The 22542-nt window shown below is 42.3% G+C and overlaps 2 protein-coding genes and 1 long non-coding RNA gene across 3 annotated transcripts; 2 read left to right on the top strand and 1 right to left on the bottom strand.

The window, feature by feature from the left end:
- Nucleotides 1-3405: 3405 nt before the first annotated feature.
- On the top strand, nucleotides 3406-15966 carry stk17al (serine/threonine kinase 17a like). The gene is made up of 7 exons (XM_020094800.2): nucleotides 3406-3836; nucleotides 7412-7624; nucleotides 11872-12016; nucleotides 12804-12930; nucleotides 13022-13070; nucleotides 13369-13548; nucleotides 14234-15966. Exons 1-7 carry the CDS (start codon nucleotides 3691-3693, stop codon nucleotides 14523-14525), a joined length of 1152 nt encoding a protein of 383 aa, XP_019950359.2. The 5' UTR covers nucleotides 3406-3690; the 3' UTR covers nucleotides 14526-15966.
- On the bottom strand, nucleotides 14662-20620 carry LOC138407698 (uncharacterized). Its single transcript, XR_011241031.1, has 2 exons — nucleotides 20563-20620; nucleotides 14662-20322 (listed from the first exon to the last, which is right to left on the bottom strand). It is a non-coding gene; the product is annotated as an uncharacterized lncRNA (long non-coding RNA).
- A 126-nt stretch (nucleotides 20621-20746) lies between these two features.
- On the top strand, nucleotides 20747-22521 carry LOC138407697 (flagellar attachment zone protein 1-like). The gene is made up of 2 exons (XM_069524879.1): nucleotides 20747-20923; nucleotides 21149-22521. The coding sequence occupies exons 1-2, from the start codon at nucleotides 20897-20899 to the stop codon at nucleotides 22193-22195; spliced, it is 1074 nt and encodes a 357-aa protein (XP_069380980.1). The 5' UTR covers nucleotides 20747-20896; the 3' UTR covers nucleotides 22196-22521.
- Nucleotides 22522-22542: the final 21 nt, after the last annotated feature.

Below are 22542 nucleotides of genomic sequence, written 5' to 3'. Positions count from 1 at the left end.
TTTGCAGATGTAGTCTTTAAGGCCTTGTTAACAAGACACATTTCCTAAGAAAGATTGTTGGCCTTTTTGTTCTCACGAAATTATTGCTTGCACGAAGGTGGCTGTCATGGTGTCCTTGCTCAGAGATGGAGCAAAACAAGAAATACGAGAAAAATGAGGCAATGAAAGAGACTCGAACCTTTACTAAAAACTAAAAAAGGACACCTCATCATTCATACCTCTGTGTTATAAGCAGCGGGTGGAAACAGGTCATTGTGGTCAGTCAAGCAGAAAGGAAAAGTCTGGGATGTTATCAAAGTCATAGATCTTAACATAACGGCCCAGGCCTTAGCAGCCTCATATATGCACGGCAGCAAACATTTAGCAGCACAGTGTCACATAGTCAAAGAAGAAAAACACTTACATAATGAGAGCCCACCACTCCTCCCTTTCTTTAACACTCCCCTGGGCAACATAAAGGAGAGAAAGGACATCTTTGAAACAGTGGACAAGAGACTGTCTGTCTCTCTAACACATTTACCTAAGGGAGTCATACAAGAGCTTAACAGTGCACTTTAACTCAGATCCTGCAGTGGTCGATTCTTTAACGCCGGATTGCTTCTGCCCGGCTGCTCGTAAAAAACCTTTTGACCTTCTCTTGCCTTCTTCAACAACTCCTCTGATTATCCGACCTGCGTGTGGACGAGATGAAGGGTTCACTGGAACGGAACCATCGTCTTCTAATTCCATTACTGGAGAACAAAGGCACTCTGTGTTACGGTCATATCATAAATACAAACTCAGGCATAAGTTGAAACAACGTCAAATACACTTCCACCCTATAAAAATCTCTTAAACAAGACCCTGAGCGCCTGTTAAAACATAGAGCCATGTTTTCTGACCCAGTCATGACTAGGCCTATTTGTTCCAGTGGCTCAGAAAGCGTTCGCGCTCCCCCAGGTCATGGCCAAACTTCTCATATTTATGTTAGCTAAACTGTAGGCTGGCAGGCTAATTCACCGGTATGTGTTTTCATTAAGTCTCTGGGGGCCCGGGTAGCGCTCCCTCACTAACGCAGCTCCACTGAACTCCGACCCCGGCTTTAATGGGAGGGCTGGCAGAGAAAGAGGGTCAAGTCTTCAGAGTGGGCTCACTTAGACTTAAGGTAACAATTTGAGGAGGCAAAACAGGTTATGTAACCTTGTTGCTGGACACTAATGACTCGGCAGTGCCTGAGGAATGTCCACTCTCAATAGGTCCCTTTTACATTGGTTGCTGTTTGTGGCAACAAAATTGGCTTTGGTATGGTAAGACTGGACCAATCCTGCTCTATGTGATACATAAGGACTATTTGGGGCATATGACCAACCACTGGCACTGTGCTCAGCTATGGGACATAAAGCCAACTCAGAGGAACGTGTCATTGTGTCATCTTTCTTCACGCCTTCCCTTCCCTTTCCTTCCATCACATCAGCAAAAATACTCATCTGTTCATTTAAGGAAAATGCAGTTGAGAGGCTGGTATGAGTCTCTCCCTTCTTTAGGGAAAGTATGTGCCTGTAATGATGATACCAAGTGTGCCCAACAGAATGAGTCATTAACCCACAGATATTTGTCAATCATTTATTACCTCCGCCAGGGAGATCATGTTTTCACGCATGTCTGTTTGTTTATTGGTTGATTTTTTTGTTCGTTATCAGGAATATGCAAAAACAACTGAATAGATCACCATAAATAATTTTGTGGAGGGGAGGGACTTGACCCAAGAAAGAGTCGATTAAATTTTGGTGCAGATCTGGGACTGTTGGGCCTTGTCGTAGGGATGCGCTCTACTCAGTGTCATTCTTGTTTGTTTGTCTTTAAAAAGAATTACACAAAAATTAAAGGACAGATTACAACAAAATTTGGTAAAAGGGTGCAATGTAGGTCAGGAATTTTTGGATTATGGTGCAGATCCAGATCAGATGGTGGATCTGGGAGTTTTTTAATCACTTGCTTTAACATTGCGAGATAGGACATTGTTTCTTTGACATTTTCATTGTTGTCCCTGCAGGGAAAAATTATTGGACCCTGATGAAAAAAACAAAATAGTTATTTGATGTAGCCCTCAATGGCAATGACTCCCTGCATGGGTCTTGGTTTTATTTGCCCGTTGCTACACGTTACGACAATGTTTTTGAGGAAGGCAAACATCTCACATGGTCTCATATGTTCTCCTCTGTACACGAGGCGTAAACTGAGGCCAAACCACAGCCTCCACCACCAGTTCCTTTATTGTCTGGGAATGACTCTCAGCTGTGTGTGTGTGTGTGTGGTGTGTGTGGTGGTGGTGGTGGTAGTGGGGGGGTTCTGTTTAGTTAAGGTCAGCGCAGGCCCTGGTCTTCTAACAGCTTCACAGTTTTAGCTTCAACAAGCCCTTGGAGCTTAGGTGACACATTTCCCATGGCATCCAGGCCTTTCTTCCCCACACTGGTCCCCTCTGCAGGCTGTAAATACCAACACTAATGTCTCCTTACTGGTCTGGTCTTTGATTTTAACTATCCACAATACAGGCTAACTAGTGGTAACATGTTTTCTATTTCTAATTTACAGTTAATATTTTATGGAGAGAAACTGAAGCACTTGTGCATCAACATCTCTGTGTTGAGTGATGAATGGTGTGATGGGATGCTTTGAATTCTTCTTTAATGGCACGCAGGTAGACAAACAACTCTCCCACACATTATGAAATAAGAAAACATGTGCAGAATGCTCTCATAGCCCAAGGGCAGATACAAATTAATGGCTGAGCATTGTGTGGGAAAAAAACAAATCAAGTCTCACCTGCAGCAAATCCAAGTCCAAGAAGGAGCAGGAAAAACCCCACCAAAGGTCCCACATCAGAGATGTTCAAAATGTTGGATGGATTGGTTAACATAAGTAGCTTAATAATTTGCATTCAAAACACATTTGAACTCTTCTTTATTAAATCAAAGTTTATTTGTACAGTAAACATGCCAAATGCCAAAATCTAAACTGATAAAGATTAGTTTTATTGGTAATTAATAAGTATTTACAGAATCATTATAATAATAAGATAGATAGATAAAAACATGTAAATAGAAAGACAGACGGATAAAAACCTGTAGATAGATAGATAGATAGATAGATAGATAGATAGATAGATAGATAGATAGATAGATAACAACATGTAAATACATAGATAAAAACTTATAGATAGATAGATAGGAGGGATGCTCATGTTTAATCATCTACTGAGTTTTGATTATTTCATCACATAAGTCATACTAATAACTCTCATACTGAAACTTATGATAACATATAAATGTTTGTTTATATTAGTGTACCTGCCCTAGTATGTGCCCTGAACGCATCACTCGCCAGCTGGCTCCGTCCTCCTCTGCAGATCCATTGGTCCTCCGCAGCAGCGCGTCATCGCAGGGGGGCTGGTCCTCTGGTCCTGGACGAGGAGTTTATTGTCAGGAATGTGTAGTAGCGCTCAAACTCAGTTTACCGCACCGACTCCGTCTGTCTGTCTGTGTGTCACGCTCCCGCAGGGCATCATCCTCTCGTTTGGAGACGTGCTCCGCCTGGATTATCTCCCGGTGCCTTCACACAGCTGCTGTTCACCCGATTTCCTCTTTGTCATGCAAGTTTTTACTTGATCATAGTAGAAAGTCCACTTTGTTGCCAGTCCATTGGTTTTGGCGAATGAAGATTGTTTTGCTCCAAGACGCGACTTCAATGCTAGATTCAGCCACGATGAGCAAAAACGGAATGGTGACCAAGATCCACACGAGGATAAGAAGTGACCCGTTCCCGGCCACTTACGAGTTGGTGGGCAAAGAGCTGGGCAGGTGAGTTTGAGTAAAAGAATCATCTTTGTAAACTGGGTTTGTTCGTGCGCTCCCTGGCAGACCGATTTACTGACTGGACTTTGGCACAATGTCTTGATGAGATTATCTGCTAATCACGTCAGGTTTGTTCTGTGCACGTGTTGATGGGGAGAGGGTTAATTGAACATTTCCATTCCCGCATTCCAACCTGAGTTAAGGGAAAGGCACTGGTGGAGCCACGCACCAAGAATGCGTAATGATGGTAATGCGCTCCTGCTCCTGGCTGAGAAGTGCTGGGACTCTTGTGATCTTGTGATTGTGAAGAATGAGGTATATAGTTTTGTGGGTCGCCTTTTCCCCACACTATTCTTATGTCTGACAACTGAAGACAGAATGTAGGCATAATTTTCTTCCTTGTATTTTGAAACTGCGAAACCTGTGTCTCTGTTTGTGTTGCTGTCAACCTCTGTGGTCCAGTAGATGTCCTTAAATGCCACAAGCTGCGCTTCAATGTTATTTCTGAGTCACATTTTGAAGTGTGATGTAATGATGCAAAATATACAACACGAAGAGAAATCCCCACATGGAAACACACTGTACCCCTTGTGGCTTTTGGAGATATTTTTAATTTTAAAGTTATTACTAAGGCAGTGTATATAGTTTTCTGTTCCTGTCATCCAGGATATGCAAGATCAAATATACCATGTGCCATCCTCCAATTTATCACTGTGTAAGTGTGATGTTAGATTACCAAGTATTATTAGAGATAACTATGAAAACATTGAGTGTCCCTTATGGCTTTAGGAGATATTTTTGATGCAAGTTAGAACACAGTCTCTAAATTTATGTGCCTGTCTTTGAGGATCTAATGTACCATGTACCATCAGCCGCTTTTCTCCCTCTCTCTCTTCAGTCAAACGCATTAGAGTTGCCACACTGACTGACTGACAGACTGACTGACTGACTTACGTGCACATTCCAGTGCCACTTAAGCTGGGATGTATGCCAGGCAGTAATGACTTCCACCCAGAAAGTTTTTTTTGAATCGAGACGAAAAACCGCAGTGGGTTCCGCTTAATGCAACAGCTGTTTGATTCCCACTCGATCCAGTTCTGCCTCTGCCCCAGCAACAACTCCACTTTTCATTAGTCTGCTGCCGCTCCATACTGTGATGGGACGGGCTAAATAAAGAGTCCATTAGGAGCAGTCAGTTTTCCTTGTCGGACACCCTAGGACATCCTGGGACAGCAGCCAGAACCCATAGTGGGGGTGGATTGGCTGGGGGCCGCCTGTGAAGTTTAGGCCACCCTCCCCTCACCCCCAGACCTCAACCCTTCATCCTTCTTCCCTCCTCTTCTCATGACTCCCAACCCAACAACATCCTGAGATCAGGCCTCATAATCGCATTAAGGGGAGGAATGTATGTAGCGCTGCATGCCAGGAGATCAGCTATGTAGTCTGTACATTAGGATGGATGTTGATCACATTTTAACCAGTAGGTGGCTGAGTTGTATTATTCCTCCTGTTGCTGCTTTCATCTCTCTTGAAGCTGAGAGAAACAAAATAAAGCTCATCTGCCTTATTTTCTTCCCATCATCAAGCTTTGCATGATGAGCTGTCCTCCCCTGCAGACCTGTTTACAATAAAAATGTTGCGGTCAACTCGAGAAGCAGGAAAGGAACTCTTGTTGTGTGTCAGTCTGTCTGTGTGGCTGTCATTTCTCACTGCATGTCAGACGTGAGTCAGTGTCCCGCCGAGAGAGAAGAAAACGCAGACACCACAGGAAATGGGGTTTCTCAATCTACTTATCACCATCTCCACTGCTGGAGAGGAGTTTGCTTTGTGTGCAACAGTGAAGTTGATGAATGATGACAGGCTGAGGACGACCTTGCAAATGAGCTGTTTGATGCACATCACTGTACTTGGATGTTTGAGAAAGTGTTCATTAGAGTTTGGCTATAACTGTGAGCTTGAAAGGAAAGAAACATCATGCATGAAATATTACATTAAAGCCCCATGATGTTTTGTATGATCAGGAGATTCTGTGCATCAGCCTAGAAAGAGTGTGAACACAGCCGGCTGGACAACAGCCATGTTTAGTAACCTCTGACCTGTTGTCAGCCTTTGAAAGGCCTCCCGTTGCTCCTTTCCGTCGCCAGCGGTCATTCCTTTTCACTCCATATGTAGTTCCCAGCCCACAGTGAGCTGCTCTGAACTTGACTAATTAAGGATGAAAAGGCTCTGACGGGTTTTGCCTTTTCATTCTGAACAATGAGTCGTCACCATTCTCAAGACTGGGAAAAGGCAGAAGGAGAAGGAACAGGCCCCACAGCGTGCAGGCCGGGGCGGCAGCCAAAACAGGGCAAAGGCTCCGGCCAGAACAGTTGCTGTTTTTGGTCTGTGCAGCGCTGTGAGCTCGAAGTAACACTTTGTGGAAAAATGACTGGCACCATGCTGACTGGACCTCTCGGCCACTTCATTTAGATTCTGCAGGGTGCAGAGACATCTTTTCACACCCAATGTTCATTTTATCAAGGCTTTTCCAAGTGCATCTGGTTTGTAAAGCTTATTAAAACAATTGGATATAGATGTTGAGGCTGCAATATCCATTCTGGCATGCTGCTCAGGCTCCAACCTGACTGTAACAGCAGTGACCCCCTGCCTGGCCTACCCCAGCCGTGGTCAGGTGGGTGGTCCTGGTCTCGGAGCGGCTGAGTTAACCAACTGGTCAGCTTTTGTACGACTGTCAAAAGGAGAGGAAGGCTCTGGCCAAGGGTCTGGGCGGAGGCGTTGACACAATTCCATTTGTCCGTGCTGCTGTCAGCTGTAAAGAAAAGGGAAACAGACAAGGCCTCATTATCAGCCTGGGAGGGATGGCTGGTGATAGTGGTCGGCTTGACACAGAGGCAATTCTGCACACATCGGACATCCTGCCCACACCCACGGCTGACCTTTAAAACCTCCCGTGAATCCATCAGTGTAAATGCAGAAATATGAATGGCAGCAAGGAGGTTGTTAGAGCGGATGTTCTGTTTTATGTTCTGTTCTGCAACATCCAGCAATCAAACTGTTGCATCTCTTTGCTTTTGCTCGACCTGTAAAGTGGCATCAGCCTTATTGGGTCCCTGCCCACGGTTCAGCAGCTGCCGCCAAAACTGTCAACCTTATCTCCCTGCTGTCAGACCCTCCTGAGGGCTAAGGGAAAAGGAGGAGAGAGAGCGTAATCTTTTACCGAATGCCCAATGACGCCTCCTCAGCTGAGCATATCAGCGGTCAATAGCAGAGTCTGCATTTTTCAAACGATGGTGCTTAAACTTCTTATCTCTGAACTGTTGATCTCGCCTACACCCATTGCTCTGTGGGAATTTCCAAACGTCCTGCACTGTAATCTAGGTTTCGCCTCACAGCAGTTTAAACTGCGACGAGTGTGCAGTTTAAATGGCTTAAATGCGATCCAGTGGTCCCGTCGGCCACTTGGATGCAGAACAGAACCATCGCTGACCAAATCTATTTGAAAAGCCAGTGGTGTGGTTGTAATTATTCTGTCTCCTCACTAATCACTCTCTCGCTCTCTCCCCCTCTTTGTTGTTTCCCAGGGGAAAGTTTGCGGTGGTGAAGAAGTGCATCGAGAAGGCAACAGGGAAGCAGTACGCTGCCAAGTTCCTGCGAAAGCGGCGGAAGGGTGAGGACTGCCGCATGGACATCTTGAACGAGATTTCTGTGCTGGAGTCAGCCAAGGCCAACCCATATGTGGTGGCCCTGCACGAGGTCTACGAAACCAACACTGAAATCATCCTCGTCCTCGAGTGGTAAGCCAGTAGGCATTAGTGAAAAAATAAAACATGCCCTGCCACACATAAAAAAAGAAAACTAGAATGGCCCCTTAGTAGAGTGCTTAACTCCACCAAGGCACAAGAGTTCCCTTATTAAACCACTTTTAAATTCACTTTCTGCACCACATTGCACCAAATTCAAGAAATATCCATCCCCTAAACATGCCAGATATTTTTTTCATCTTTAATAATAGAGAAATAAACAAAAATGGAAAAAAAATCTACCCCCTGATGTCGATCTGCACCAAAGTTTAATGGGTTCTTTCCTGACCCATACTAAATCCTGCCAAGTTTCTTGGTTGTCTGGTTTTGCGTAATCCTGCCAGATAACAGACGAACACACAAACAAACACAGACCAAAACATAACCTCCTTGGTGGAGGTAATGATGTTGATAATTTAATGTCCTTTTAAACGTTCGAGGGCCACACCAGAAAAATCCTTTAATTACTCCATGTGAACTTTTCAACACTGGAGTTTTTCTCATGCAGAATGTCTGAGGGATCCATAACTGGCCTCAAATAATTCCATCAGTCATTTCTACTTCATAAGAAAAGTTTTTTTTCTCTGTGATTGGGAGACAAAATCTGAAATCAAATAACGATTGCGTGACGTCAGTGCGTATGGTTTTCTGTGTAAGTCCGCTTTTATCTGATCTGAAGGGGGAAAAAGACACTTCCTGGTTTAGTGTTACGTGCTACTTACTGAGAAAACTGCTCACTTGTCACTTATTTCCTGTCACCTCAAAGAAAGAAAAAAAACATACATGTGTGAAATGCACAGCCGTCACACTGCTATCACACTAACTCTGCCTTAAATGGAATTTTTTTTCTTTGCGGTTCACTGCTCATCTCAGCCTCGACACCTCTCTTTTTGCACTGAATGTTTACAGGAACTTTAAATACCAACGTGCTATAAGCGCACTATGCTTACTGTGTGAAAAAACAATATAGGGCAAGATGAGTCTTTTAAACTCTGCTGCTGTGAGAACCAATTCCTCAGTTCTGTGGATGGTTTGTTGTCTTTTGACATGCAGGTGATCTGGCTGAGAGAATCTGCTCGTTCAGTGACCCCAGCAAAGGTCGTCCCGGCTGTCTGCTGTTGCTCTGTTGTGGTTTGGTGTTAAATGCAATGATGTATCCAATCACAGCTTTTAATTGGGATTTTGAAAGGACACTTGGCGTCTTTATTACCTCGCTCGCCTCATTAGTAGGGAGATAACACCAGACAATTACACTTGAACCGCGGTAGCCTGACCCTGTTTCTGAACTGCTCGCTATACTCCAGCAGGAAGCAGCCTCCTGCCCAGACCTTGCTAGTCGTCCGCATCCCAGACATGGAATGCCTCTGCAGAACAAAAGCCTTTTCTGTAGGGCTGTGTTTGACCTCTGACTGAAGTGTGAAAGGGGAAGTAGCACCGCAGTTCACCCCTGCATGCCTGCAGAGAAAACACAGCAGGAGGTCGCTCGGCACCAGTCCGCAGTTCCTCTCCAGCTGCCAAATGGAGCTGCGGCCTGCACATGCATGATATTTTAGCAATTTTAAAAGCTTCGTTCTATATGTCAGTTCATTCTTTCGTCAGTTATAATCTTTAATAGTGTCATTCGTCCTTTTTAAAAACTGCAGTAACCAAGCAGCGAGAGTTTTTGGCTGAGAGGCTGCATCTCCAAAAACTGTCTGACCTCAGCATGAGTTTTCGAGAATCGCAAACCATTTTCCATTTCCTGTGGGTTTAAATGTAAGCAGCAAGCAAAACTCCCAAAAGTAGCACAGCGCCGTGCTCGTATAAAGTGTTGCACACACATGCCGACACAAACACATGCACTCATCATAACCACAGCCACATCCTTAGTGAACTGGAGGCAAGAAGTTGAATTTGAATCATCTTTAGATTAAGTGTAGCTCTATCGTGTGTCAGTTTCACAGAAAACCACAGTGTGTGACTGATGTGAGAGATGGTCACTTTGATGAAAAAAGAACAGGCATCACCTCTGAGCACTTTTTTGTGCATATAGCCAAAGAAGATCACACTAATTAGTTTGTGTGCTTAAGGAAAGTGATGAACTTACAGAAACTACAGATTCAGCCCTTTACATTCCTGGTGTTCTGTAAATCTAAAGAGTTTCATATTCAAAAGGTATCATTTATTCAAAATTCGGTCTCCTTTTCATTACATATGCACCGCAGGACATCTCTGCACAACTCTCCTTAATATGGCCTGACTTGAATTTCATTAGATTTTTCTGTTTCCTCCTTTAGATTTGCTTTCTCTTCTTTTTTTAGAGAGCCATGTTTCATGTAAATTCCGATTTCAATATCCCTCCTTGCGTATAATGTAACCCGGAGCACTAATGTTCTCACCATCAGGGCTATAATTGGACTATAAAGGAACACAATCGCTGTCCAGAAAATTCAGCCAACAGACAGGTTACGCTTGTGGGAACTGGCTGCCAGGCTGCTGTGAGGGTGACGTCAATGATCACCCAGCCTGGTGGTCAGCCAAGAATAGCTTTGGGAAAAAAAACTAGAAAGGAGGTTGACTTGGTTTATGGCTAAAAGATAGAAAACTATATCTGCTTCTTCTTTTTATTCAAAGATTGAAGCTCGTCTGTAAGCTTGTTTTATGCCTGCTCTCGTGTTTGTGGGTATTATTGAGGTCTGGTGGGAGGATTTCGGGCCTACGCACTGAAGGAGTGAGCACATTAACTCTCCTGGAGGGAGGGATTGATGGGAGGATAGAGAGATGGAGTGAGGGAGGGAGAACGCAGAGACGATATTTAGAGTTCAGGGAAGTGTAGGATCATTCTTAAGTGCTCGTTCAGAATGTGTGCACCCTGTTGAACTCAAACAAGATGGTATTTTATCAAGATTTTAAATCCTCTGGGGCGCTCTGCTGACAGCTTGAAACACAGGCCGCGTTACGTTGACAGATTTAAGGTTATTCTTGATTTAACACCAACTCAGCGAGGGGCACAGGTTTTTTTCCCCATTTCATTTTTTAACAATACACACATTTTTCATTTCCTCTCCCAAATGAAAACGCTAACACCAGGCTTGCTCGCATTTGGATTTCAGAGCAGATCAATATAAGCAGATTAAGTGCAACATTTTATTGTCCATCTCTGCTGCTCTTAAACTCTCTGGGGGTTGTTTGGTGGGTTTGAGCACGTTTGCAACAAGTAGGGTAGGTGGCAGGTCAAGTATTTTGCTGTTTGGAGCAAAGGGAAAGATTATAAGCAAGGATATCCTCGAAATCCAACAAAAAAACAGGGGCACTATTTTCACAGCTGAGGATAGTGAAGAGCTCAGGGTGGGCGGTTATGTAACGAGACATGCCCAGGGCCTAAAGTTGTCCTCTGAAGATAAAAAGCATGTGGGCCATCTAAATCCCCCACACATGGTTTTCATATTTTGGGTGAACTGTCAGCTTCAGGCACTGATCTGACTGACGGAGCTCCCAGCATAAGTCCACCATGTCTCCACTTTTTTTCCCTAATGTTATTTCACAAGTGCAGCAAGACCGGGCAGGACTCTGACTTTTTCATGTGCAGAAAATGTGAGTCCATCCGGTTGTATAATTACTGAATTCCAAAAGAAGGATAATCCCTTTTATACAGTGCTTGTAAGTTGTTTAGAGCAGAAAACTATTCAGGCTGGGGCTCATTCAGAACAGTATCCAATTACCAACCACACATTTCTCTCCTGCCACCTTTTTCTGCACCTTCTCTGTCTTTTTTATGACTTAAAAACTGTAATTTTTTAAATGATGAATCATTTAACCCCCTTCTATTGCTGCCTTCCCTTTTTTTGATTTATTAATTTAACTTATATATCAGTCCCATATAAGTCCTTATCTTAGCCTGCTGTCAGCTGATATGTCTGATATATCTCCAGTAATATTCCTGAGAAGGGGAAAGTACATGCTGAGGTTGGGGTCCTTAAATTATAATAATTTCTGTAGATGTGGATGTACTTTGTTCCTCCAAGGTAAAGTGCACTAATGAGGGGACAGGCTGTTACATAATCTCAAAGAAAGTGGAAATAATTTGGGCCTACAATCATACTGATGGTTTGGAATTCGCCATTGTCAACTTTCAAGCTCGGAGGAAGGGTGTATTTGTACGGTTTAAGGCAAAATTTATTATGACAAGTTAAGATGAATAATCAAAAATGAAGGTGAGCCAAACTAAACTCCCAGTTTTCCTTCCTGTGCTTTCCCTCCAGCGCCGCCGGTGGTGAAATCTTCAACCAGTGTGTGGCTGATAATGACGAGGCCTTCACAGAGAAAGATGTGATCCGGCTGGCCAAGCAGATCCTGAATGGGGTTGCCTTCCTGCATCGAAACAATGTGGTGCATCTGGATCTGAAAGTAAGTGCACTGAAACGTGATATGGCGATGTAGGACAGTGCATTCCCCCGAGTGGCAGACTGGGGGAGATATGATTTCTGTTATGCAAGCACAGTTCATTCAGTGTGTTATGACCCTGTTCCCACGAGGAATGAGCCTGTGACGGGACCTCACTGCCCTATCATGTTTTATTTAATGGGCCCTGAGGTAACAAGGTCGTCATCATTGACGTTGTCTGTCTCAAAAAATGAACCTGGTTTCTCTTTACGTGTTATACAATTCTGTCAAAAGTGAATATGTGCCTTGAAAAAGTGCATGTGTTTTAAATTAAATGTTCAGTTCAAATATTCCAAGCCCATGGTTTAGCAGGAGTGACACTTTAAAACATTTTGGTGTTTAATAACACAGTGTGAGGCTCCTGTGGTTTGATAGACTTTGTGGCCCAAGCCTGAAGTTAGCTTGTCTTATCTCATATGTTCCAACCAACTGTGGCTCAAAGCCAGTTTGACCCAGAATGAAGCACAGTTAATGGTATACCACAGTATTTGCACACAAAAATGCATTAGGCACTTACTTGGCAGGAACACCGTACCGTTTTTCAGTATCGTCTGATAGGCTTAACGGATGATCTTAGCCCTGAGGAGCAGCTAGAACGCTGACTGACCAAACAGACCCCAGATCCTCTTGAGACCAGTTACCTCAAGCGCTTTAATGACCTCACATGTCAGTCCTCAGGCTCCTTGAATAGTCATCAGTCACATGTAGTAACGAACCTCTGTCTAACGTGTGCATGTTTCCACATCTCCAGCCCCAGAACGTCTTGCTGACCAGTGCCAGGCCTCTCGGGGACATTCGTATTGTGGACTTTGGCTTGTCCAGACGCATGGACAACATCACAGAAGTCAGGGAGATCCTGGGTACGCCAGAGTATGTGGGTAAGTCCTGCTTAATGCCCAGTGTCACCTGTGTCTTTTCTCATTGAGTGTCATTTATGATGACTAATGGGAGCCATGTGCTTTGTTGCAGCACCAGAGATCCTGAACTATGAACCCATTAGCACTGCGACAGACATGTGGTAAGTTGACTGGCATAGTTAATGAGACTATTTCCACTCATTAAAATGCATGCAATGCAGAAATCCCTTAGTTTGTGCTTTACCTCTTGGAATAAAGACATTCAGGACAGTGACATCATCACTTTGCCATGCAAACAACAGTTTTTCTGTCTAAAATTTTGATGATGAGCTCATCTTTGCTTCATGACATTGTGGAAGTCCACCAAATCCGTTGTGCCACAAACTGTCGCAATTCAGATTCTGCAACCGTCAAAGAAGACAAATTGCCTCATTTCTTTTCCTCCTCTCTTTTTATCAGGAGTATCGGGGTCCTGACCTACGTCATGCTGACGGGCGAGTCTCCCTTTCTCGGTGACGAAAAGCAGGAGACATTCCTCAACATCTCCCAAGTTAATGTAGACTACTCGCAGGACACGTTTGAAGGAATCTCTTCCCCGGCTGTTGACTTCATCAAGTCCTTGTTGGTTAAAAACCCCAGGTGAGGCAGTTTTTTAAATGAACAGTGAAGATGATGAGATGCTCTGATTATGGATAAAACTGCACACTGAGGATGTGAGTCATGTCCATATCTGCACGGAAGTACATCCGCATACGTCTGAATGAGCATGTGTGGTAACAAGATTTACGTCAGTTAGGCAGGAAGACATTTCCCTTTTTGCAAAATGTGGTTGCAAGCTCACCTCATTTTGAAAGATATGATATTATCATTGTTCTCACATTTCCCCAAACATCAGCTTTAAGTGTCACCATGAAAAAAATGAAGAAGGTAAACTAAGCTGATTTCCAAAGGAAGCCAAGCAGTCATACTTAATTCTAACCCTAATTCTCCAACACGGAGCATTTAATTTGTCACCACAATTTGTTGATGAAGAGTAGCAGCAGCCTCTGTCTCCAGTCAGTATCATTTAAATGCCACAGATTAGTGGTGTCACTGGAAAAAGATTGAAGATTCCCTAGTGTCTGAGTAATCGGTGAGAAACTGAGGGGGGAAAAAATCTTGAGAGCAAAAAAGTGATTTTATTATTTGTGGTTTTCCAAACCAAATGTTGAAAAGTAATATGGCTGACGTCTGAGTGAATCAAAAGATCCAGGCGAATTGTCGGTTATGTAAACTCTTCTGGAATTTCCACTCATCCACACTGTTATTTTGTTTGTGTGTGCAGGAAGAGAGCCACGGCAGAGGAATGCCTCAAACACCCCTGGCTGAACCCACTCCCACATCCCCACTCCCACCCGCACCTCCACTCCAGGTCAGCCTCGTCTCTGGACGAACCAGAGACAAGCCAGTCCGAGTCAGAGCCAGAGAGCCCGGCCCCCTCCCCGGAGCTGGACTTGATCGGCTCATTCCTGGGGTGCCCGGGCCAGGGTGGACTAAAGGCGGGCCGCGATGCCTTCTCCTTCAGCGAGACCCCGTTCCCCACGCGGCCTGAAATACAGCAGGAGCTGATCTGCTGAGTGATGCTTCACAGGTTGGAGGGAAAGACAGGGACTGAACATATTCAATCTCGACGGACGCTGAGAGCGAATCAGCCTACAGCTTCTTAGACTGGATGTGGCACAGCGCCGTGCTGTATGGATGCTGTGCGCCTGCTGCTGCTGGCTGCTTCCACTGCTGTGACGTCTGTGAGCTGGGCTGTTTGACACCTCTGAATGTGTCTGTGTGTGTGAGAATAATACCTGCTACTGCGTGCTGATTTATGATTGCACGGCAGGAAAGTGAGAGGAATGAAGATGTGGGAGAAAGACGCATGAGGATTCTGTCGCAGGACTGCACTGCTGCCTTAAAAGTGACAGAACTGTTCTCAGCTTCACACTGAGGCTGGTTCACCCCTGCACGCACACTGGTTTCTCCTTTTGAAGGAGGAGAGGCAGCTTCCTGCCTCTTTGGGAAATGACTTCACTCACTGTGCACTCTCATCAAAACATGTTATGCTTCAGCTGACCCAGACATACCTTCTGTGATGAGTTCTCTTGAAGGAACTGAAGGGTTTTGACAGATGGTTCTTCTTAACAAAGGAATTAAAAGCAACGCTGAGGCCACCACATGTTAACTTTCTCCACTGTTTGATATGCTAATTTATGATTTTATAATACCACTTCAGTCCCTTGAATAAACAAAAGCCCCGTATATGCCACAGTTTTAGATGGAGATGGTAGCATTCTTTTTTCTTTTTTAAGGACAATCAAGCACTTTTTCATTTCGTTATCTGTGTGTGTAATCATAAGAAACCAAAGGCTCATCAAGCACAGTCAGCTGTCACAATGTACTGTACATATTCATATTTATCCACCATCCACTGATTTTGTCACACAACCTTTTTTTTCACAAAGTGCCACTGTGTCAACCTCAAGTCTTTGTTAATATAAACAGTTTTACTTAAATTTTGTTTTATTTTGTTGGCTATTGCACAAGTTGCACACGTTTTTTGTTTTTTTTCGTACTTAACTGCAATGATGCCACACTTTCATTCTCAGGAATGGCAGGGGTTGAATGCAACAGTTCGGTTTTATGATTAGGATTGTAATAGATAAGCAATGACATGGTCAACTGAAGAGCACAGAGTTGAATAAATATGTGATATTTGCCTGCAGACGCTCGGGAGCAGAGAAATAGTTTTTGATTTCTCAAAAAAGTACTGAAATGTATATTGTGCGTTAGTATTAAAATTTATTTGTCAGGATAATGTTTTTTGTTTTGTTTTGTTTACCAGTGTATGAATGTTAACATCATTATATCAAGTCTTATTTTGTACTTTTACTTATTATTGTCTGCTCATGAATTTCAGGCAGGTTTGCACTTGTCCTTGTGGACATTATGTTTAAATGATTGAATGTTGATGGCATGCCTTGCAAAATGTAACGAAGAAAATCAAATACATGTGCATTTTGTATCAAACTAACGTATGTGTGACTATTTTTAAAGCACCAATAGTTATGAAATCAAACTTTTGTGAGCATTAGTTTATTTTCCAAATAGTTATATAGATCCACAGTTTTTTCTTTTAACTGTTTACTAGTGAACTTGCTTGGATTAAGAAAGTTAATCAATAATAGTCTGTGGTTAGTTTTCAAGTCTTACTAGAGGCTATGAGACTGCCTTGGATGATATATCACAACAACTCTGTTGCTTTTATTCTTGTAGTACCATCATTGGGACACAACTTTAAATAAATAACTAAATATGTGCAAAATTAATGATTTTCCTGAGCTGCGTTTAGTGCGAACATTGTAAAAAATGGTAGTTTTCTAAAATGCTAAACTAAGCTGTGCACTAGTATGAGTATGTTAGCATGCTGACGTTAGTGTTAAGCTCAAAGCACACAAAAAACTCATGGGTTTGTCAGGTTCAATCACTGTTTACAAATGAAACTACAACCGGAATGATAAGCTTTCAACTAAATCTATTGCTGAGGAATAAGCTTCCTTACAGACTAAATTTTAAAATCGCAGAGTAAAATTGTAAATATACTTCTTTACATATATACCTATATTTAATAGAAGAAACTAATCTTACATAAGAATATCCTAATCACAAAATTTAGTAAAACTCATGATGTGTCCTCTTGATCTTAAAGTAGGCTACTTCTGTCAGACGCAAAAAAACATAAAACTAAAAATTGTAGATAACATTTTCAGATTTTATACTATGGTCTATAATATTAGCATATTAATGATGACAATTTGGAGCATCTGGGGCCTCAGACTGGAGACCAGTACTCACAAATCATCCCAGCATGTATTGCCATTGCTCCGTAAACTCCCTCATGATCCCAAATTCTGATTTTGACTGATGATCAACAGTAATATCTTTCAATGTCTCTGTTCTGTTCTGATGTTGACAGTTAACCTGCGAGTGTGTGTGTGTGCAGTCTGTGGAAGAGCAGATCTCATAACAAAACAGATTACGTGAGCTTGGATCATTGAAGCATCTGCTTTTCCTTTCAGTGAGTCTATTTACAGAAACGGAGTATCATAAAGAAAATAAAAGCATTCTCTTGAGCCGGTCAGCCATAAATATTCAGGAGCCTCTCAGAACAGGAAATGCCAGCATCCTGTGAGGAGGAACACAAAGTTTTTCCACTGTAGTAAAGTTACTTTCTCTCTCGTGCTCACACTCTTGTTTACTTGTGTCAGGTTAAAAAATATCCCTGCCATTCAATGTCCTGAAGTTTTGCTTTAATGTGTTCTTCCACTTGTGGTTGGCAGCAAGCCAGTTCAGCTGTGTCGTGGCCAGCCAGGAAAAAGCGGGGCTCCCTGCAGGGTCCTGCTCTGGTGGCTCTTGGCTGGACCGGCTGTTTCCCCTAAAGAAAATCCTGCTGCATGAAGCCAAGGAATGCCAGAAATGTCTATAACTGGCTTCCTTCCTTTTTTCAAACCTTGTCCTTTATGCTTCTGTTCCCTTCTTCCATCCTTATGGGTTTCATCCCACACACACAAACATGGTCGTTGATGTGGATGATTAAGTGGCCGTGTCTCAGAGGGATTCTTGGAATCAATTAATTTCACTTTGATATTTAAGGTGACCATTAACAGATGATTTAAGACAGATGTGGATGTAGTTCATGTCATCTGCTGACCCACAGTGCACTGCAAAATCTGGCTTTGTAGCAAAAGAGCACTTGACTCCCACAGATCCAAACAAACACAAAGAGCCAGCCAAAGCTTGTTGTGTTGTCCAGATAACCTGCTCTCAACATGCACGTGGATTAAAACTATGAAGTCTGACTTAATGGTTTTTGAAAGCAACAAATATTCCAGTTGAGCTCAACAATGAGGCACTTTTTCTTAAAAAATCAATTTGTCTCTCTTGAGTTCTGGTTTTCCTTTCAATATCTAAAAACTAGGCTGATGATGTTTGCTACAGGCACTTGTTTCATCTTACACTGACCCACGGCACATCCTAAAGAATAAGTCTGGTTCCAGCTGCCGCACTTTGATCGCCTGAAGTTAGTTAAAATCCTGAACTGGTGTTTTTAAATGTAAATCTCTTTGGAAACTGGAAAACCTGTAATCTTCACTGTAAAGGTCAAAACTATCAGAACATAACTGCAGATTGTTTGACAGCATGGAAACATTTCGACTGTGGTATTACCATCTTAGTGCCACTAAAAGTTTAGGAACATGCAGTAAAATGCTATCATGGCTGAAATAGAATTTCTGTTTATGTAAAGAACTTTGTTTTTGTCTCATATTACTTAAATTGTCCAAAATGGAATTGAAAATGGAACATAATGACTGGGCTTTAAATTTCACACATTTACATAAAGCACCACACAGACCCCGATAGATAACAATTGCAGTAAGAACTACAAATATGAAATTTGCAAAAACGTGATGCCTTTGTTCAACCAACTTTTTTCATGTTTTCATTTCTTCAAATAGTACAAAGTACTTTTAGTTTTTACCTTTTCGCGATCGCTGAACTGGAATTCAAGTGTATTTAGTTTCTACTGCACAAACACTCCTGTAAAGCAGTTTAAGGGGCTGATGCCTTGCTTAAAAGTACTTCTGTGGTGCATGCACATGGATATCAATTAAAAGCTGATCTTCAAGGCCCGGCCAGCTGCCTCTATGAATGGCCTACTTCTATCACTAGAAAGACTAAAAGGGAGCGTTCCCAGTTCTTCACAGATGCTCCTGTCTCTCTCTCCCCATCTGCCTGACCTCCTACTATGGTTGTCGCTCTCCTTCTCTCACTGTCGTATTTTCTGCTCTCCCTGTCTCTCTCAATCTCTAGATCTCTCCCAGTGAACTAGTTTTCTCAGAACTATAGTTCCCCTCACACCTTACATAATGGAGGAAATTCCTTTACGCTTGTGTTTCTGATTATTTCAAGAAAGAACACAGAAAACGTCAGGAAAACATGATCTATCCCCTGGGGTTGGAAACCCTGTAACCCGTAGCACTCTATAACCTCAGCTTTCTTCAACATAACCGTATATGATCTTGTTGATTTTGCAACATATGGCTAATCAAATGATTTTCATCTTATCTTTTAGGAATGTGCTTAATGGGCGTCCACAACACCTTAACCTTTTAGCCACTACCGCCAAATGAGTTCACTCCTGCTACATCCCAGGGTGAGGGTTTGAACCCAATAATTCACATAGATCTTTTACATTTCCACACTTCCACAATAAGGTCAAGGACTACAGCCCATGGTTCACTGAGGCATGTCCACTAATCAGAAGGCCAATGGTTCGAACACTGACTCCTTTGTCTAAGTGTCCTTGGACAACATACTGAACAACAAGTTGCACCTGATGGTTGTACTGAGTGTGTGTGTGTGTGTGTGTGTGTGTGTGTCTCCCTATATGCACTTGTTAGTGTGAAAAGAGAGAAAGATGGAGAAAGAAGTAAAACCCCTGATCCTGCACAACTTTGAGCTTCAGGTACTTTACATCAGATCATTTTAGCTGAAGCTGAAAGAAATGGAGAGAATGGAAAATGGAATGGAGAGAAAGTAGAAGAAAGAATAGAAGAATCAAGAAAAGAAAGAGAAACTGGAGAGAGAGAAGAAGTAGAGGAATTAACTGAAGAAGAGAGAGAAGAAAGAGAGGATGAAGATGTTCCCTAGTTTTCTCTTTATGGGCCAGATCTTGTCCTAATCCCCTTTCTCATCCTTCCTCTCCCTCAACCATCCCCTCATCCTGACTCCCCCATCCCAAGGCCCAACAGTCTCCTCATAACACCACATTTTAATTCACTAGATCATAAATATTAGTCCTTTAATCATCTGATTTTTTTCCTCAAGATTCATTAATTATTATCTGAGAAATCAGTGAAACATATCCTATCTCATAATCTTAAAAACTACAAAGAAGACTGCAAAGTGTGAAGAGAGAGCTACAGTGTACAGTATTCTGAGAAGGAAGGTGGATGATCACAATGCAGCTCTGACTGAAGAAAGCCCAGCTCTGAAGAAGGATGCAGCACAAAACACTGCACTGAAAAAGCCGGCTGCAGAAAACAAAGCTCTGAAGAAGGATGCAGCACAAATTGCTGCACAATTACAGCAGGAAAAACTGCACTAAAAAGCATTTGTATTATGTTGCCTTTTAACAATAATTACAATAATAAATGTACATTTATAAAAACATTGAATTCAATTTTTAAATTATTATATACATTATCTCAACAATTCCCACAATGAACAGCTCTGACGACTGAAATGAAATAAAAAACACTCCTCATGAACTGGAAGTAAGAACCAAACTCAACGTGGACGACATCTGCCTTGACCAGTCGGTGACTGGAGAAAAAATGAAAGGGGGGGGGGGGGTGGAAAAGATGAGAGAGAGAAAGAGAATAGTAGATGCAAATATGTTATTAATGACAGCATTAATGACAGCAATGTATATAATAATTATGATGATGATGACATTATTGTTGTCTTTCATGTTTATTTTCTTGTTTTCATTTGGCCTCTTAGTGAAGGACTTTGTAACAACTGTTTTCAAAGGTGCTTTATGAATAAAGTGATTATATTTACATGTCAAATTCATGTTGCAGTCAACCCTACATGTCTCTACACTTTGCAAAGAAACGCAATATCTTTCAACTGCTTTTTACAAAAGCACTTCATAGAGTGTGAACTTGTTTCAGTCCAGTTGAGATCAAAGCCAGAACAGATCATAGCCAATTAACTTCTATAAAAAGGAGAAACATTTCTCAGCAGAATCAGACTCTACGACCATTAGTAGAAGACAGCTGCATGCGAATCTTCTCTTTGACAACGTCCCTAAATCGCCAAAGACAACTGTCAGTAGACCAGCGCTTCACGGCAAAAATACTTTGTTACATTGGATCACCTGCGTTTATCCAACATGAATAAGAATTGCTCTAGAAACAAAGTAAGTTTTGTTTTCAGCTGGAGAGACTTCTGGTTAAACTGTACTTTTGTACCTCATGAAGAAACAATTATCTTTTATTTCTTCATCTTACTTTACAGTAGTTTTGCAGACTTTAAAAGCAGACATGTGTAAATGACTAAAATGTATTAATAATCTGTCTGAATATATCTGAACTTAGAATGGGACTGTGTTTTTACCTGTTACATGTATATTTGTGTCTTTCAGTCAAAGACTCAGCTGAATGCTGAAAACACTGCTCTGCAAAAGAAGTCTGCAAAGTTTGAAGAGAGAGCTGTAGTGTACAGTATTGTGAATTATAATTATGCAATACTGACTGAAGAAAACACAGCTCTGAGGAAGGAGGCAGCACAAAACACTGCTCTGGCTTCAGAAATCACTGCTCTGGAAAAGCAGGCTGCAGAAAATCTGACGAAGGAGACAACACAAAAGGCTGCAACGTTTGAAGAGAAAGCTGCATTGTACAGTATTCTGAGAAGGAAGATTGATGATAATAATGCAGCTCTGACTAAAGAAAACACAGCTGTGAGGAAGGAGGCAGCAAAAATCACTGCTCTGGCTGCAGAAATCACTGCTCTGGCTGCAGAAATACCTGCTCAGGCTGCAGAAAACGCTGCACTGAAAGAGCAGGCTGCAGAAAATGCTGCTCTACCTGCAGAAATCACTGCTCTGGTTGCAGAAAATACTGCACTGAAAGAGCAGGCTGCAGAAAGTGCTACTTTAGCTGCAGAAAACGCTGCCCTCGTTGCAGAAAATACTGCACTGAAAGAGCAGGCTGCAGAAAGTGCTACTTTAGCTGCAGAAAACACATCTCTGGTTGCAGAAAATACTGCACTGAAAGAGCAGGCTGCAGAAAGTGCTACTTTAGCTGCAGAAAACTCTGCTCTGGTTGCAGAAAACACTGCACTGAAAGTGCAGGCTGCAGAAAATGCTGCTCTACCTGCAGAAAACACTGCTCTGGCTGCAGAAAACACTGCACTGAAAGAGCAGTCTGCAGAAAATGCTGCTCTACCTGCAGAAAACACTGCTCTGGTTGCAGAAATCACTGCTCTGGCAGAAGAAAACACTGCACTGAAAAAGCAGGCGGCAGAAAATCTGACGAAGGAGGCAACACAAAAGGCTGCACAGTTACAGCAGGAAAAACTACATAGAGAAAGCAGGCTGCAGAAAATGCTGCTCTGGCTGCAGAAAAAACTGCATAGAGATAGCAGGCTGCAGAAACCTCTGCTATGGCTGCAGAAAAAACTGCAGTAAAAAAGCAGTTGTATTATTTTGATTTTAAAGGTCCAATGTGTAGTATTTTGTGATATCTAGTGGTAAATTATCATGTTGCAGCTGAATACTCACCTCTTTCTATTACTCACCTCTTTCTATACCTTCTCTGTTTCTACTCACAGCAAAATGTTCTTTTTCTCTTCATGCTAATTTATCTTTAATAGCTGAAGATACTTCTTTTAGTTTAAGTCATGGTTTGTGACATATTGAATAAGATATTTCTGTCTAAACTTCTTATGTTTTATTTAAGTGGAAAAAATGATCCAACACTTGATAAAAATAAAAACATTAGAGCAGAAACATGACTAAGAGAAATTTTGTTTTAT

This window comes from Paralichthys olivaceus, chromosome 5, assembly GCF_024713975.1.
Source record: "Paralichthys olivaceus isolate ysfri-2021 chromosome 5, ASM2471397v2, whole genome shotgun sequence".
NCBI classification, from domain to species: domain Eukaryota; kingdom Metazoa; phylum Chordata; class Actinopteri; order Pleuronectiformes; family Paralichthyidae; genus Paralichthys; species Paralichthys olivaceus.
This window is presented reverse-complemented; position numbering and strand designations above follow the sequence as displayed.

Excerpts from the sequence above, each read along its gene's own strand:
- stk17al (XM_020094800.2), top strand. The coding sequence starts at position 3,691 with ATGAAGATTGTTTTGCTCCAAGACGCGACTTCAATGCTAGATTCAGCC. Across the intron at positions 12,931-13,021 it reads GGGTACGCCAGAGTATGTGG|CACCAGAGATCCTGAACTAT; the intron begins GTAAGTCCTGCT and ends GCTTTGTTGCAG. Across the intron at positions 13,071-13,368 it reads AGCACTGCGACAGACATGTG|GAGTATCGGGGTCCTGACCT; the intron begins GTAAGTTGACTG and ends TCTTTTTATCAG.
- LOC138407697 (XM_069524879.1), top strand. The coding sequence starts at position 20,897 with ATGAATAAGAATTGCTCTAGAAACAAA. Across the intron at positions 20,924-21,148 it reads AGAATTGCTCTAGAAACAAA|TCAAAGACTCAGCTGAATGC; the intron begins GTAAGTTTTGTT and ends TGTGTCTTTCAG.